Source organism: Carlito syrichta, unplaced genomic scaffold, assembly GCF_000164805.1.
Source record: "Carlito syrichta isolate Samal-C Ts95f unplaced genomic scaffold, Tarsius_syrichta-2.0.1 Scaffold303179, whole genome shotgun sequence".
NCBI lineage: Eukaryota > Metazoa > Chordata > Mammalia > Primates > Tarsiidae > Carlito > Carlito syrichta.
Window position 1 is genome coordinate 246,703 of NW_007247275.1, and position 17,455 is coordinate 264,157.

The following is a 17,455-nucleotide window of genomic DNA, read 5'->3' on the forward strand; positions in this document are numbered from 1 at the left end:
AAAAAAAAAAAAAAAAGAGAGAGAGAGAGAAAAGAAAAATTAGCTGGGCATGTTGGTGCACGCCTGTAGACCCAGCTGCCTGGGAGGCTAAGGCGGAAGGCTCTCTTGAGCCCAAGGAGTTTGAGGCTACGGGGAGCTATGATTATGCCACTGCACTCCAGCATGGATGACCGAGTGAGACTGTCTCTAAAATAAATTTTGTTTTTAAAAAAGAAAAACGTTTAAGTCACTCTTAATGCAGAGATAAATAAAATAGAAGATGTGAATTTCTCCTGTAAGAACTGTGCATATCTTCCAAGCAGTAGAGTGCTTACCAATAAGACTAAAAGTTCGAACAGTTGTCAGAACAAATATATTTCTGTAGTTTTTGTAGGTTTTAGCAATATTTTTTTTAAAACAAGGATTCTGCTGCTGAAAAGGACATTAAAAAAGTCTTTTTGCCTTTTGGCTTCAGCTGCTTTTGAAACACTTCACATAATTACACAGGTCACAGATCTATAGATAATATGGAAACACAGTCTAATATGAATAATTATTGATTGTATTTAATAATCAAAAAGATTCAGCACTAGTATATGAGACACTTCCAATAACCAAAGATTTTCTTAAGGGAACACTTTATTCAAACTCTGAAAAAGTTTACTTTGATGTTTAGCCTACCAATTTGCTTGGTTATTTTACCAATTAGGATTAGCTTTGGTTCCAACAGAAAGCTCTCACAGTAACAGTGGCTTAAACAAGATAGAAGTTGGTATTTCTCTCACATTCTGGAAGTCCAGAGTCGGGCCAGTTATTGTGTTCCACAGTGTCATCTTGTTCTACGACGCTGCTTTTCCCAAGGTCATCTCAGGGCCCAAGCTGGCTGCTGGAGCTCCAGCCCTTGCATCTACATTCCAGGAAATGAGGAGGAGGATGGTGCCAGGGCATACATTTCACTTCTGCCTACACTGTCTTGGCTACAACTTAATCGCACCGCCATGCCTGCCCGCAAGGGAGGCTGAGAAATGCAGTTCTTACTCCAGCTGGCCACACGTGCTGCTGAGCATCAGCGGCTCTTGTTCCCGAGTGATGGATGCGGGGCCGCCTTGTTGACTCTTCCGGTCATCTCCTCCCTTAAGAGTTTTTAGGAAAACGACTCCTGCGGGTTTATTTTCTCCATAACCTGCATGCGACACAACGCGTCGGCGACCTTCCATTTCCGGGGACGCGGCGACACGGGACATCCTGGGCCCTGAGCTGTGATTCCAAGTCTGTCGGAGTCGCCACACGTGGCTCGTGAGTTCAAGTCCACAGAAGGCAGGGCGGTGCCTGGGAACGTGTCCCCTCCAGCAAGCGGGGGCTCTGAGGTGTGCAGGGAACCAGCTGGGTGGCCCGTCTGCCCCCGACGCCCCCCGGGTCCTCCCAGCCTGGGCTCCTCCCGCCCCGACCCCTCGAGAGCCGGTCTGCACCCCCTCGGCCATGTGTCCTCGGGGCCTCCGTCGAGGCGGCCACGCCAGGGCTCTCCCCCCTGGGCGGCAGCCCCGACGTGGCTCCCTCCTCTGCCCGTCTCCGCCCGGGCGCGCTCCCCGGCTCCCCCGTCGCAGACTCCACCTGGAGACCGCGCCCCGCCCGGCCCCATCTCGGGCGCCATCCTCCGGGACAGTCGCTTCGGGTCGCCGTGGGGTGTGGGACGAGGCGCGGGGCGCTCCGAGGACGCCGACGGCTGGCCCGTCCCTGTCCCCCGGCCCACGCCCCTCGGGCTGTGAGAGGAGTCTCCCCCTCTCCCCTGCCGCCCTCTTCTGAAGGCCGCCCGGGCTTCCTCGCCTTTGCCTCCCCACCTCTTGTCGGTCTGCTTGTTTGTGGCCGGGACCAGGTCTCACCACGTTGCTGGGGCCGGCCTCCAGCTCCCGGGCTCCTGGGCTCCGGCCATCCTCGGCTTTGCGAATGAGTTCACTGAGGCCCCCTGGGACGGTGGTCGTGTGATCGCCGCCGCCATCCAGCTTCAAATCAGCCCCTCCAACCATTTCTGGCCCCGTCCCACCAGGATTGAGAACCAATCATCCCTGGGTTTTTCTCTCCCTACTAATGAGAGTCTGTCGTGAGGCACTCACGACTCTCACGGGCCTGGGTCTCCGTGCTTATGCTCGTAAATCCCTTTTAATTTTGTCCTGGTCCTGCCCGCTCACCGGCTTTGTGGCCCTGAGAAACCATTTTCCCTCTTTTTCTTTCTTTCTGAGTTGGAGTCTCACTCCGTCGCCAGACTGGAGTGTCGTCGGCCTGCTGGGCTCCGGCGACCCTTCCGCCTCAGCCTTCCCAGTTGCCGGAACTACAGGCACGTGCTACCACGCCCGGCCAGCTTTTGAATTATTGTACAGACGAGGTCTTGCCAAGTTGCCCGGGCAGGTCTCGAGCCCACGGGCTCAGGCAATCCACTTGCCTCGGCCTCCCAAAGTGCTGGGATGACAGGCTGAGCCACCAAGCCCGGCTCATCTTACCTCTTGAGCCTGTTTCTCCGCCAGAAAGATGGGAATGAGGGGAAAGTCCCCTCCGTGGGGCTGTTACGAGGCATGGAGGTGAAGTGCATGAAGCCAAACACCTTCCACCTGATCTTTCAGGGAGACAGAGGCGTGGGTAGCACAGACGTTCCCCCAACCGCCCGTCCACACGCAGCCGAGATGAACCCAAGTTTCATCCAGCACAGTGTACGTTCCAGGCCCAGATTTAAGCGGGAATAAAGCCTGGGGACAGATTTTCAAAGCCTTTCTGCAGGGCGCTGCATTTGCAGACGAGCCGCTTCCAAGCAGACAGTGACCTCCCCAGCCCCTCAGGCACCAGGGGGATCAGATGGGCGCAATCCAATGTCGCAGCTATGTTTTTGAAGGAGAGCAAGTCTGTGTATTTGAATTACAAGTGTCCACAGCTCACAAGGTCCTTTTTAGAGCATGAAGAAACCTACTTCATACACAGCAAATGTTCCCATTCATACTAGATTTGTTGGTTATCAGAGGTGGCGTATCTGTTTCCTCCCAAAACTTCGCCCCGAGAACGATACACAGTAAGTAACAACGCACATTCAGTAAGCACAAGTCGCCAGTGTGGTTTATTGGATTTCCTTCCCGCGGTGCACAAGAGGCTCTTGCAGGGCTGGGTGCCAGCCTGGGTCCACACTAGCGCCCGAGCTGGCTTCCGTGGAGGGCAGTCATGTGCACGTGGGCGTGATGCCGGCCTCGGTCGGGTCCTGGTCCCCGATCCCCAGGGGGTTCCATCAGGCCTGAGGCAGCAGCGTGGCCGTGGCAGCCCAAGAGCCCCTGGCTGGTGCCTGGTTCCACCCTGGAGGAGGAGCCCAGCCCAGGAAGGCGGACTCAGCAGCAGGGCAGAGGCTGAAGCACCTTCCTGAGGCCAGCAGCCAGAGCTTGTGGCGTGGGGCTCTCTGCAGTGCAGCTCACAGGCAGGCCCTGGGCGGCCAGCGCGCGAGCCGTGGTGGGGCCGATGGCTGCAAACTGTCAACAGAGAAGAGAGATTAGAATCTCGGCACCGGCAGGGCCGTGGTGGCAGGCAGCTGGACGTGTGCAGGGCTGTCAGCCAGCCTTTCTGTTGGACGTTCCTCCTGGGACGTGCTCGTATCAACGGCAACACCACCCGGTCCGAGCCTGGCTTCGGAGTCTGCAAAACGCCTCTGCTTCCGGGATCTCATCACAGCCTCTCTGCCACCCTGAGCGAGAGCACACTGTTCCCGAGCTTCCGGTGGGGCAGACACACGAGGGACCTGCCACTGTGGCTGCCTCTGTGCGGTGCTCCCACAGAGGCTCCAGCTGCAGACAGTCCTGGGCACAATCGGGGGAGGCCATGGCCCATCCCCCAGGAGAGAAGAACTATCGAGACCAGGGCTCTGGGGCCAGAGGGCCGGGTGCAAATCCCAGCTCTACAGAACAGTGGCCTTGGCATGGAGCCCGTCCTCTCTGGTCTCACCTCCTCACTGGAAGGCAGAAGGGGTAACGGGACTCTTTGCTGGGCTGCTGTGGGGACTCAATGAGGTGACGGGTGTGAACCCCTCGGCAAGGCACAGGGACATGCTCTGGGACCTCCAGTGCGGCTGCCGGCCCTGTCCCCACTGCTCCAAGCGAGCCGCTCCATGGCCTGGGCCTCATTCGCAGGATGCTTTGCCCTGATCAAGCACCCTGATCAAGGGTCCCGCCAGAGCCTCTCCTGAGATGGAACGTTGCTATCCTCCTGACTCTGCTCCTTCCCAGCTGCTACGACCAGTCACTTATCCTCTCTGCACCGCAGTTTCCTCATCTGTAAAAGGAAACAATCACCCCTGCCTCCTGGGCTCGTGTGGGGTGAGATGAGAAAACACGCAGCCTCCGGCAGAGAGGCGGTCCCCAGACCCCTGCTCTCCCCGGACTGAAACTGGGCCGTGCACCTGGTTGGAGCAGGGGAGCACCCGACAGCGGCACCCTCACCTGACGCACCCCTTCATCGTCCCTCCCCGGACATGGAGAGCCAGGCCAGGTGGCAGCGGCGCTGACAAGACGCCGCACATCTGCACAACCTCGGACGCTCTGAGCTTGACGCTCCCTCCTATGGGGCGGGTCAGAATGGGAGGTGACAGGCTGCTGTCCCAGAGGCCCGAGCTCCTGGCCCTCTGCCCACACTACACCCCGCTATGCAGCCACTGTGGAGGCAACTCCCGGAGGGGAGAAAAGCGGTGCTGGACCTCACCCTCACACGACACACAAAGATGAACTCAAGATGGATCAAAGACCTAAATGTAGAGGCAAAACTCTAAAACCCCTGGAGAGAAACCCAAGAGTAAATCTTCAAAATACTGAATTAAAGCAATGGTTTCTTGGTTTCAACATCCAAAGCACGAGTAACAGGAGAAAAAACAGATACAAACTCAGGAGGCTGCGGTAGAAGGATCGCCTGAGCCCAAGAAGCTGAGGCTGCAGTGAGCTGCGACTTTGGCTTGGGCAGCAGAGTGGGGCCTCCAACTCAGGATAAAACAAAACGCAGTAAATGATTATATATCACTGAAGTTGTTGAAAACAATATCTAGCAAAAAAAGAAATTCCTTGAAGCTGGCAACCAGCAAATGGCAAACACAACTTCAGCCGAAGAGAGGGTCTCAACAGTTTGGTGACACAGTGACTTTTCCCCTGCAGCCTTTTTTTTTTTTTTTGAGTTGGAGTCTCACTCTGTCACCCAGACCAGAGTGCAGTGGCCGCTCCTGGCCACCGCAGCCTCGACCTGCTGGGCTCTGGCCATCCTTCCGCTTCGGCCTTCCGAGTAGCCAGAGCTACAGGCGTGCACTACCGCGCCCGGCTAATTGTTTATTTGTTCTGTCTTCACCACTGGCACCAAATGGGGAGCGAGTGTACCAGCCACATTCGGCGATCAGCTCTGCCACTACCAGCTAGTGACCGCTAGAAATAAAAATGGCCACCTCACAGACAAGTAGCCATTTGTGCTTTTAGACCTGCACAATTCCATCCATATTTTATTCTCCCTCAAGGAAGGCAGGCATTAAGAAGCCTGGGGTGAGTTCTTATGTTTATACCACCAGGCTGTCCAGACACCTCATGGCATCGTGCGATTTGGTGTGGGGGGAGCAGGGGGTGGTGAGAACTTTAGGTCCAGGAGAGAGGCAGCATGGTACAGAGAGATGAGACCCATGACCTGTCCCAACTTCCAGTATGCAGGAAGAATTCCCTGTGTGCCAATTATGATGCTAAGCACTCTTTAATCCCTGTAACCAAAAGATTCAGATATTGTTTTTCTTCCCGGGTGACCCACGTGCGAGTCTTGGGCCTTCCGGTAACTTTCCAAATAACTCTGGTAAGGTGCTTAACCCCTCTGGGTCTCACTGTCCTCACTTCTATGAGGACAACTGGCTACTTTTGCTGGGTACCCACCCCTGGACGAGCATGAGGATTATATTAGTTATTGCCCAGAAGTGCTTGATCAAATGAGGACACAGCTCAGAGAGGCGAGGCGATTTGTACAGGAGCCCCAGCCCGGAAGTGGCGCGCTCTCTCCAATTCTGGAGCAGCCATCAGGGTGCCTGCCAGGCCAGGATGCTTTGATTTGGCATGGAAACCCTAGGATAATCAGCAGAGAGCAAAATAAAATAAGATAAAAACGCACACAAGCCCATCGTGAAATACCTTAATTTGCTCAATACTATCCCCAGAGAGCTCCTGAATATGCTTGAGACCATATGCAACACCAGAGGGACTGAAAAAGGAGATGCTGGCTGGAACGCCCTGCAGAAAGAGAACACAAGAACAGTCCCTTGCCGTGAGATGGAGGAGAGAGAATGTTCCTCTAGCTAATCGGCATCAACTCCTCAAGCCACAGGCAGCCTAGGGGGCCTTACAAAACGAGTGGCTCCTGGGTGATGTTGGCATTCTCTGAGCCAACAGGGCAGAATTCTGGTAAGAAGCTGCTGACGGGCACAGGCTGGCACTGCTCAGGGGTCTCTCTGCCAGGCCTCAGGTCCGTGTCTTCCTGGCTAGAGGACATGGCACCGTGGAGCCCACATGCCCAGCATTCTGGACGGTGCCTCTAGCTCCTGCAGTCACATGGCACTGATCACATGTCAGCTCGTGGGGGCTCCCCGCCAACATGCCATCCATCTGGAAGCAGAGCAGGCAGGAGACAGGCCAGCCTGTGTGACCTTTCTGCGTCTGGCTTGTCCTGACAGGCCTTCAAGTACCAGGCAAGGCATTCAGAAGCCTGCCCTGGGAGAGTCAAGGGCGACGCCTCACTGCGTGTCAATGTTGAAGACATCAATCAACTTAAGCAAGAAAGACGCATTCTCCGGCCTGGGGCCTCCAGAGGTTCCCCCCACACTCCCCACGTCGATCCAGACTCCTCAGTGGACACCACAGGCTCTTCCCACAACGGGCCCAGCCTCCCTTTCCAGCCTCTGCCCCCACGTGAGGAAGAGAAGGGACAACTTTCAGGCCATGACTTACCTCAGGCTTGTACGTTGGGAGCCACACGAAGAGCTTTGTGTAAATCTTTACCCCGTATAAGAACTTACTAGAGAGGTCTACTTCCGTTTCACGGAGATAGAAATGGAGCCTCGGCAAGGCTCCATGTGTGCCTCAGTCACACAGCTGGGGACGGTGGAACCGCACACAGGGCCAACGCCGGTGAGCTCACGCCCATATCCTATGCTTCTGCCACCCAGGTGCCCACCCTGTCACAGCTCTCCCAGAAACCCCACATACCTGCTGGGAATAGTAGCTCTTCAGGTTCCCTTGGATTCCCGGGTGTGGGAATGTCTGATAGACTGTCACGCTTTCCATGGGAATCCCTGGGCACAACCCAAACCAGGAGACAGACTTTACTACGCTGGGAGCACAATGGCGCCTCCGCCATGGCAGAGCACGGTGGGTGGTGCCCTCCCAAAGCAGCCCAGCCTGCCCGGAACTGGCAGCTCGGAAACTGGGAGGCCGGACTCAGGGCAAGAGGCCTCAGTCGGCCCTCTGAGCCCTGCGGGACACCGCGAAGCAGCCCCCGTGGCAGGGAGCCGAGATGGCAGAGAAGGGACAACGGGTCCAGACACCACAACCTTTGTTCACACCCACAAATGCTTTTTGCTCCCACATTTGTGCGGGTGTGTTCACACAGGACTATCCCTAGTCACTCCACACACCCTACACAGACAGGACTCATGATGCTAGGAAATGCAGCCTAAGGGCAGCTCTTGGGAGAGGCCAGGAGTCCAGAGCCCCCGCTGCGTCCCAGCTCTGCCTCCACGGGCCGTGTGGCCTCTCTCTTGGCCTCAGGGTGCCCACCTGGAGAGGAACAGATTAGGCTCTGTGCGGCTCAGTGACTCTGAATATTCCCAGGAGCTTTCAGGGCTGGTGATGAGGGGAGGCACTGAAGGGACTGGCACAACTTCTATCATATATAGATTTGCTGGAGGCAGCCATACGGTAGGTGAAAAGTACTGAAACCTCGGGTTTATGAAAAAGAAATGGGGCCAGGCGCGGTGGCTCACACCTATAATCCCAGCACTTTGGGAGGCTGAGGTGAGAGGACTGCCTGAGCCCACAGGTTTGAGACTAGCTCAGGCAACTTGGAAATTAGCCGGGTGTGGTGGTGCGTGCCTGTAGTTCCAGCTACTCGGAAGGCTGAGGCGTGATCACCTGAACCCAGTAGGTTGAGGCTGCGGTGGCCGGGAGCGGCCACTGCACTCCAGTCTGGGCAACAGAGTGAGACTCCAACTCAAAAAAAAAGAAAAAGAAATGGATAGGAAAGACACTCTCAGAAGAGACCAAGATAATCTCTGCATAAAACAGCAACCTATCACCATTTCATCCACCCCAAAACTAAAGAAATAAACTGAAATATCAAAGCTCCGATTTGCATATGATTTCTTTAAGCATATTTAGGACGAAGCTTTCTCTTATTTTATTTTAGTGTCTTCTGTGATTTTGCTGATCTTTTTACCCAATGTCCTCTGCCTTTATTCCTGGTAGCATTTAGAAGATATGATATTCTAGGTAGAAAAGATACAACGTAGCTTTATTTTAATACAGAAGAGAACAGTTACAAGGTCTAAGATCATCATGGGTCATATGTTCATGTGGATCGCTAGAGGTTTAAAACAATGGAAGAAGCCGGGCTCCGTGGCTCAGCCTGTAATCCCGCGCCTTGGGAGGCTGAGGTGAGTGGATTGCCTGAGCCCACGGGTTCGAGACCCGCCTGGGCAAGCTGTTGAGACCTCATCTCTACAATAAATCAAAAAATTAGCCGGGCGTGGTAGTGTGTGCCTGTGATTCCAGCTACTTGGAAGGCTGAGGCGGAAGGATCGTTGGAGCCCAGCAGGGTGAGGCTGCAGTGGCTGGGAGCGACCACTGCACTCCAGTCTGGGCGACAGAGTGAGACTCCAACTCAAAAAAAAAAAAAAAGAAAAATGGAAGAGAATGTAACAGGCACTGATTTGTGAAGCACTTGCCTTTGGAGAACAAGACATCATTCTACATGATCTCAGAACAGCACTGTGCAGTAGGTTACTATGGTTATATCCATTTCACATGTAAGAATACTGATGCACAGAGAGAGAATCTCACTTATCCTAGTTCACACAGCAATAAACAGCAAGAAGCAGAATTCAACTTTGTTTTTAGCTCACCCTAAAGTTGGTACTCCAAACTGCTGAATCACCTTGCTCCCAGACCACTATGTGACAGAAAAAAGCACAGATAACAGCTAAGGCATTTGCGTCGATGGCTGTGGCATGTTCCAGAGGCACGGGCTGGTCTAGACAGAGATCGTGCTGGGAGCCTCAGCAGATGCAGCTGGAGCAGGCCTGTAGGGCTCAGCTGGCAGGTGCTGCAGGCCACCGTAAGATCAACTACACTTGTAGACTTTCTCCTATATGTGGTTCTAAGGTTCAGGCACTTCAGTTCTCTGCCCTGGGCCACCTCCACCCCTGTCCTCCTGGGGAAGGCTTAGAGACACACTGTGTGCACCTAGCTTGAGCCAGGCAGGCTGAGAAGAGCAGATCCAAAGCAAGCAAAGGCAGATTCCAGTCCACGCGCAATGTGAGGAATATCTCTGCCATCCCTTGGGCTGGTTTATCCACCCCAGGCCTGCTCTCCCTGTGTCTCTGCAGGGCTACCCATTCCCATCACCACGATGGCTCTTGGAGGATCCCAGAGAGGAGACAGATGCCGTCAAAGCATGCTAGTCACCTTTGTCCTGGAGCATTTTCGGCAGGACTTCTCTTTTGAGGCTCCCACAGGGAAAGAGAAGAGGCAGTGCTGACGACTCCCCTGTGAACAAAGAAACAGATTTTGTAAAGGTTTTGTCAAAAGTCAGGGTGTGGGACCCGTGCCCAGGGACACGAGGAGGGGAACCCAGGGGAGGAGGAAGCAGCCCAGGGCTCCAGGCCCAGCTTTGCTTCTGGGACTTGGTTCCAGCATTTGTAAATGGGGAGAGCAACTGCTACCTTGCTGAACTTCAAGGGCTGTTGTATGAAGATCATTAAGGTGTAATGTGACAAAGAAGCTCAGAAAACAAACAGCCACACAACAAGGGGCTGCTGTCATCACGTTCTCCCAGCTCCCCTGATCCTGGAGTGGCTCCCTGACCTGCAGTCACTCCTTAAAATGCAGGTTTTGCACTGTGTCAGAAAGGGGACAGAGGAGGCCAGGGGCTGGCGCTCAGGCAAACCTCTTTCATCCCCGGAGGAGGCCCGGGATGAGCCGGAGCTCACACTCACGAGGCAGCAGGGCCCAGCAACCCGAGCGGCTGTGCAGCCACCTCCAATACAGATAAACTCACCGCTCACTCCTCTGCCAGCCATGCCAGCAGCCCCTAGGCCAGGTGCCCAAAGAGCTGATGGCGGGCCCCGGACAGACAAGCCTGCTGAGAACGGCACATGTTTCTACTCTGCGAAGACGTAAGGGCATTTTCGGCCCTGAGCTCTTTGCAAAATCGTGACGACGGCATGTAATTTGAGCACCGATTTGCAACAACCAGCAAAACTGACGGACTGTCAGATGCCATCACCTTCCCCAAGTGCGAAACAAAGCATTTGAGTAGAACCATCTTCTCCCACATCTGTCCATCAGATGTAAGTAATGTTCATGGGTGTTGGTCACGCACAAACATGATGTGTTTTTCTACTTCCAAAAGATCCCTCCGAACACATCTTCTTTGGTGACGGCGGTCAGACGAAGGAGCAAAACGAGCTGTGCCCATCCAGCACCAACTCCACCGAGCGGAAGGGAAACAATAATAACTGCAGGCTACTTAATTTCAAGGATGTGTAAGAGCTACACATTGGTGAATGTTTCCTTTATTTAAGTTGCTCTGTAAATATCAGTACCAACATAAAAGAACACACTGAACTGGGAAATTATTAAATACCGATAATGGATGCCTGACGATTTCTCTTTTCCAGCGTGAGGAAATGTTTCCTGTACTGTAGATGCCATTCCTAGAGACAAAGCCAAGTTCAAGTGCTGTTTTCTTCCCCTAAGCCCACTCCTTCACCCCCACACCATCATCTGTGGGTGTCTGGGATGGGAGGGGCGTAGGATGCCAGGGCCAGAGCTCTTCCTGGGGCAGCGGTGGGAATCCAGCAGGAAACCAGAATCCAACCTTCTAGCATGCTCAGTCCCAAAGGCATGCAAGGGGCCTGTGGAAGATTCAAGGATCTCCCCTTCACAGGATCTCTTCTGAAGGGCCAGCAAAATCTTAAGCTGCTCATTCCCCACAGATGGGTCCTCGTCTCTATCTTCACCACCTATGCCTAGTCGAGAGCCTGCCTGTGCAGGCACACAGGGTCCACGAAAATTCAATCAGCTCAGCTGACTTCACTGGAAAGAAACTGCCGTAACCGCATAAAGAAGGAACTCTTGAAAATGTTCTGGCTGAGTCCTCCTTTGCTGCTGAGACGAGACCTATTGCGACTCTATTTCCTGAGAGCTAATCCCCTCTTCAAAAAGTCTAAGACAAATAACCCATTCCTTTTTGGAATGAGCTTAATGTCTGTGGATTTTTCTCAACCCAAACAGGTCAATGCAATGGTTAACGCTGGCTAACTTTCAACCCAAACAGAGCAATGCCATGGATAAAGCTGACACAAAAATGGTGAACTGCGGAACGTGAAGGTTCTGCTCTCCATTTCTTTAACAGGAAGGAGGCCTGGAATTCTGGACTGTTGGGCAGATGACACGTAATAGAGTTGAAAATCCAAAGGATTCCTATGCAGCTGAGGGGGGTCAATAAATAGTCACTGAAGGTGATTACGACAATATGACTCACTTTTGAAAATGTCATCCTATTGAAGCCCATGTGCCTATCTGTAAAACTCTAACGACTTTCAGGTCTACAGTAATTTCCCCACCCCAGGAGCTGCTGTGAGAATCAGCTCATACAGTCAGTGGACACTTAATTGTGGCTAATTAAGGTAAGGAGGCTGATAGGAGACTGGAAGAAAAGTTGAGCAAGTCTGCCAAGGCTGTCCAAGTTCAGGAGGACATTTCAAATAAACTGCAATGCAATCTGTCTGCCTTGAACTCTTTATCTCTTTTTAAAAGTTATATTAGCTGGGCGCAGTGACTCACACCTGTAATCCCAGCACTTTGGGAGGCAGAGGCAAGAGGATCGCCTTGAGTCCAGGGGTTTGAGACCAGCCTGGACAACTTGGCAAGACCTCATCTCTACAATAAATTAAAAAAAGGCAGGGTGCAGTGGCTCAAACCTATAATCCCAGCACTTTGGGAAGCCGAGGCGAGAGGATTGCCTGAGTCTGCGGGTTCGAGACCAGCCTGTGCAGCATGGTGAGATCTCAGCTCTACAATAAATAAAAAAATTAGCTGGGTGTGGTCACGTGAGCCTGTAGTTCCGGCTACTTAGAAGGCTGAGGAGGAAGGATCACCTGAGCCCAGTAGGTTGAGGCTGCGGTGGAGTGAGACTCTAACTCAAAACCAAAACATACATACATACATAAATAAATAAATAAAATTAGCTGGGCGTGGTGGTGCATGCCTGTAGTTCCAGCTACTTGGAAGTCTGAGGCTGTGGTGGCTGTGAACATGCCACTGCACTCCAGCCTAGGTGACAGCGAGACTCCGACTCAAAAAAAAAAGCTCTATTGTCTTCTGCTTTTTACCATCTAACTTATAATTACTTTTCCATTAGTGGAGATATTTGGAAAGAAGGAGAATCTAGCAGAACAATGAGTTATCAGATTAAATGAGTTAAGCACTTATAATAGTGCCTGTCACAAAGGCTTATTTAACTTATTAGGTGTTAACTAAAATAAATAAGCAGTCGTATGACTTGGCCTGTTTACTACAAGCATCAGAAGTAGATTTTTATCGTTTTCAAAGTTTACCGAGGGAGAAAAACCATTAATGCCTTGGTAAAACCAAGGTGAAGGCCCTTATTAATAGTCAACAGGGATTTTTATTTGGATATTATAATTGCGTGTGGAGGACTTATTAGGACCCACATTCAGGCTGGTAATAAATTAAAGGAAATAACAAAGGCTTTGCAAAGTATGCAGACCAGTATTCTCCCAGATAAGGGCAGAATGTTAATATCTACCCAACTAAGCCTGGAGTCAGTTAATTGAAACACCATTGTGACAGCTCAGAAGTGACACTGATCCCTGCTGCCTTGTACTTCCAAAGCAAGGACATCAGCCTGATGGTCCTGGGTCTTCCAATGAGCAATGACTCAGATGGTTTCCTTCTGTCTCCTTCCAGAACAAATGCATCGACTGTGGGTACGGCTCAATTCTTCCCTGGAAACAGGCAGGAGCCACTTATCATCGGCCCGCCCACAGAACCACAAATTACTCATTGTGAACCCTGGCACTTAATCCCACGGGGGACGTTAAGACCTACCATTTACATTTATCCCTACATTTTTAAAGGAAGGGCTTGAATACCATTTAATGCTATGACCATGACTCCCTAAAAACATCAGAAATCGAAAGCCCGGAGCGGGATTGTTTGGACCAGGCTGAGTTCTGCACCAGCCTCTGGAGCGAAGCTCCCCACATTGGCGTGCAGCTCCATGACCTGAGCAGTGACCCCATTGGGCTGCGGCTCTGTAGTGTGGAGCCCGACCAGTGCTCACCCTGACTGGGACGGCTGGATCCACTGCCCTTGGCTTCTCGGCAGCTGTTTCAACACCTGACTGCAAAAAAGTGAGTCACTGCCATGTCTAGGCTGATGCTGAAGAAAATGGCTGTCAGTAATCCATAGTCCAGAACATTTCACAGGAAGCCACAAAGGAGCTGTTAACCAAGGTAAAATCCTAAGCACCCCCAACCAACTGAATGTCTCCCCTCTTGACCAAGGGAACCCCCCAAAACCTGAAAAACTGAATTTCAGCCATGAAAGGAAGGCAGGTCAGGCAACACTCGCTATGCCCCTCCCTTGAAGTTTAGCCATAACTGACAGGCATTCACATTAAAATAGAGACCTTGGAAGGCTGAGGTGGAAGGATCGCCAGAGCCCAGCAGGTCGAGGCTGCGGTGGCCGGGAGCGGCCACTGCACTCCAGTCGGGGCGACAGCGTGAGACTCCAACTCAAAAAAAAAAAAGATCAACCTGCAGGCTCCAAACCTGATAGACACGAGGCTTGAGAAAACTAAATAGCCACAAGGCACTTTCCTGGAGGCGCAAGATAGTAACCAAGATAGTAACCAATTCGCAGTCTTACCCCCACATCCTCTTTGTGAAGTTACTGTTTACAACCCCTGCTTGTCATGGATACCCTGGAGACAATTTGTTCTTTGAAAATCTGGTTTTGCTAAATACCACCTTGTAAATTACAAATTAAAATGGAAAGCCATACAACCTGACCCCCTCCCTTACCTAAACTAACGTATAAAACCCCTCTCCTCTTTCTCCGGGTTGCTCAGCCTTGGAGCATTAGCCCGCTGAGTTGTGCCAGTGCTGATAAACCGTACTTCCTCAGATGGCTTTGGTGCCACGGCCTCTCTGTTTTCCTCCCAACACTGGAAGGGCTGGGCCATAGCTAAAGCCTGAGGAGGTCTCTTCATGTAGCTGTTCCTCTGTGTCATTATATCCTTTATAATAAACCAGTAAATGTTAAGTAAAATGTTTCCCTGAGTTCTGTGAGTCATTCCAGCAAATTATTGAACCCGAGTATGGGGTTGTGGGAATTCTCAATTTCTAGCCAGAGTGCTGGTACCCTGATCACCCAATACTTGCATCTAAAGTGGGGGGCAGTCTTGTAAGATTGAGCCCTTAAACTCTGTAGTCTGTGCTAACTCTGGGTAGTGTCAGATTTGAATTAAGCTGTAGGACACTCAGCTGGCATCTGGAACACATTGGCAAACTGGTTGTTCGTGTGAGGAGAAACCACACACATGTGGTGTCTGAAGTGTTCTGTAGGTAGAAATGGATCCTAGTAGTGCTAACAGGCCAAGGCTCTGAGAACTGGGGTTTTTACATTTCTCATGTTTGACTTGAAGTTGTTTATCTAAATGTACCAAGGTAGCTTCTTTGATTGCTGTAACTTTCCATCCCTGCTGGATCTATAAAATGTAACCCTTTGCACTCAGAGACATCTCTCTTGTGGATCACCTCCCAGCAACTTGACCATACTTTTTTATAAACTAGGGAAAAATGAATCACTTCATATTAAATGGTAGAGCATTGAAACTATTTCATTGTAATATTTGGCTTATAATGAAAATTCGGACATTGAGGAACTTATTTATGACAAATAAAATCAACATTTTATATCTTATATTTTTCTAACATGTGGTAATGTGTGAAACAGTCACACACGCTGCAGGGTCATTGATACATGTTGTGTAATAGCAACTTGTTTGACATCTATTCCAGCAGACAATACAGTCTCATTTTCTTCCTCCCACACTGATAATATGTAATCTATTGTCCAGGCTGTGCACCACTGTGAAAGCACTTCACACATTCTATGAATGCCAGCTGATTTTTTTTTTTACAGTACCTCAGTATTACTGTTCCATCTCTTTGCTTTTTCATGCAATTTAAATGGAAAACTTCAAGGAAATATACATTTTTTTTTTTTTGAGTTGGAGTCTCACTCTGTCGCCCAGACTGGAGTGCAGTGGCCGTTCCCGGCCACCGCAGCCTCGACCTGCTGGGCTCCAGCGATCTTTTCGCCTCAGCCTTCCAAGTAGCCAGAATTACAGGCATGTGCTACCACGCCCGGCTGATTTTTTTTTTTATTTATTGTAGAGATGAAGTCTCACTGCCCAGGCGGGTCTCGAACCCGCGGGCTCAGCCTCCACTATCTCAGCCTCCCAAAGGCGCAGGATTACAGGCTGAGCCACCGAGCCCGGCTGAAAACATACATTTTAAAAAAATTTGTGCTGTCATTTTGTCCTGTATAATCACCAGCAATCTCTTTATGACCCCTGAGAGAGAACATCCAAGTGGTTTGCTAGATTTACAATGTCCCCTCAAAGGGGACATCTGAGTGCAAAGGGTTTCAAGTCCCCGTGGTTGTAAATTCCAAAGTTACTCTAAACTGTGAGTGGTCACATATAAGGAAATGTTGGCATGAGATGCTGAGTTATGCTGAAAACACCCATAGGCCTTATAAATTTAGCCTTGGGGGTGGGTGAGCAGCTATGGAATTTTTTTTTGTTTTTTTTAGTTGAAGTCTCACTCTGGCGCCCAGACTGGAGGGAAGTGGCTGCTCCCGGCCACCGCAGCCTCGACCTGCTGGGCTCTGATGATCCTTCCGCCTCAGCCTTCCAAGTAGCTGGAACCACAGGCACGCGCTACCACACCTGGCTAATTTTTTGATTTATTGTAGAGACGAGGGCTCGCCAAGTTGCCCAGGCGGGTCTCGAACCCGCGGGCTCAGGCAATCCACTCACCTCGGCCTCCCAAAGTGCGGGATTACAGGCTGAGCCACCGAGCCTGGCTGCTATGGAATTTAAGTATAAATACTGAAGTAAGCTTGCACGACCTTTGAGTGGGTTTTTGGTAATGATACCAGCCTTCTCCCTGTAACCTGGCTATTGAAATCAACTCCCTTTTCTCTCAGACTCTGCCTGTGGTCTTCAATTGACTGTGAGGGAAGCAGCTGGACTACTTTATCTGGGAACAAATTTGGTGACTGCTGGGACTTTGCTCCTTGCAGCTGGCAGGTCCCAAGAAAACTCCCTGCAGCTGCCAAAGCCCTTTTTGCTCAGAGACTCTCCGAGGTATGTACCTGTTGACCAAGGTCAACGTCCCTCTGTGACTGGTGAGAAAACACAGGTTGGGAGCAGATGCACTTGTGGGTAAGTCAGACCAATCATAAGCTAGGAGTTTAACCCCTTCTCATTTGGGCTTTAATAGCCATTTGCAGACTCGTTTGTACTTTGGGGATATCTTTTGGATTTACTGTTTCTGCTTGTTTTGTCTTTGTGAGCAGATGCACTCGTAGATAAGTCAGACCAGATAGTAGCTATTTGCAGAGAGTAAACCAGGAGTTCAATCCCTTCTTGTTTGGGCTTTTAGTAGCCATTTGCAGATGTCAGGGAAGGTGGCTGTACCTCATTTACACTTTTGGCATAACCCCTTGGTTTCATTGTATGCACTCGTCTGTTTTGTCTTTGCTTTTTGTTTTAATATGGGAAATAACAAGTCTGTGCCATTTGACCGTCCTTTAGGACAGACACTGTCTGATTAGAAGCAATTTGGGTACCTACTTATGACAAAAAAATTTTTTTGTAAAATTAATTTGGCAACGAAGAAAAAAGAAAAAGAGAGAGAATAAACTTTGTCTAATTCACAGGTTACTTAAAGGTTATTTCAAGTTATGGATTTAGGAAAGAAAGTAGAAAGGGGCCAGTAAGCGGGAGACAGAGACGTGAAGGAAGTTATTGGTGTAATGATGCATTTTTGGTTATAAAGAAAAAAAACAAGCCGGGCTCGTGGCTCAGCCTGTAATCCTGCGCCTTTGGGAGGCCGAGGTGAGTGGAT

General features: G+C 50.9%; 1 protein-coding gene across 5 annotated transcripts in view; it reads right to left on the minus strand.

Moving 5' to 3' along the window:
* Positions 1-17,455, minus strand: part of UROS (uroporphyrinogen III synthase) — a 48,339-nt gene that overhangs the window by 1,979 nt on the left and 28,905 nt on the right. For 3 of the 5 annotated variants that reach the window (XM_008057985.2, XM_021712310.1, XM_021712311.1), the window contains 4 exons: positions 9,693-9,773; positions 7,218-7,303; positions 6,147-6,245; positions 3,258-3,479 (listed from right to left, as the gene is read on the minus strand). In XM_008057985.2, coding sequence (XP_008056176.1) covers positions 3,342-3,479; positions 6,147-6,245; positions 7,218-7,303; positions 9,693-9,773 — 404 coding nt within the window. In that variant the 3' untranslated portion in view covers positions 3,258-3,341. Of the gene's footprint in view, positions 1-3,257; positions 3,480-4,175; positions 4,276-6,146; positions 6,246-7,217; positions 7,304-9,692; positions 9,774-17,455 lie in introns of those variants that run through there. The other 2 variants (XM_021712313.1, XM_021712312.1) reach the window with 2 other exon arrangements.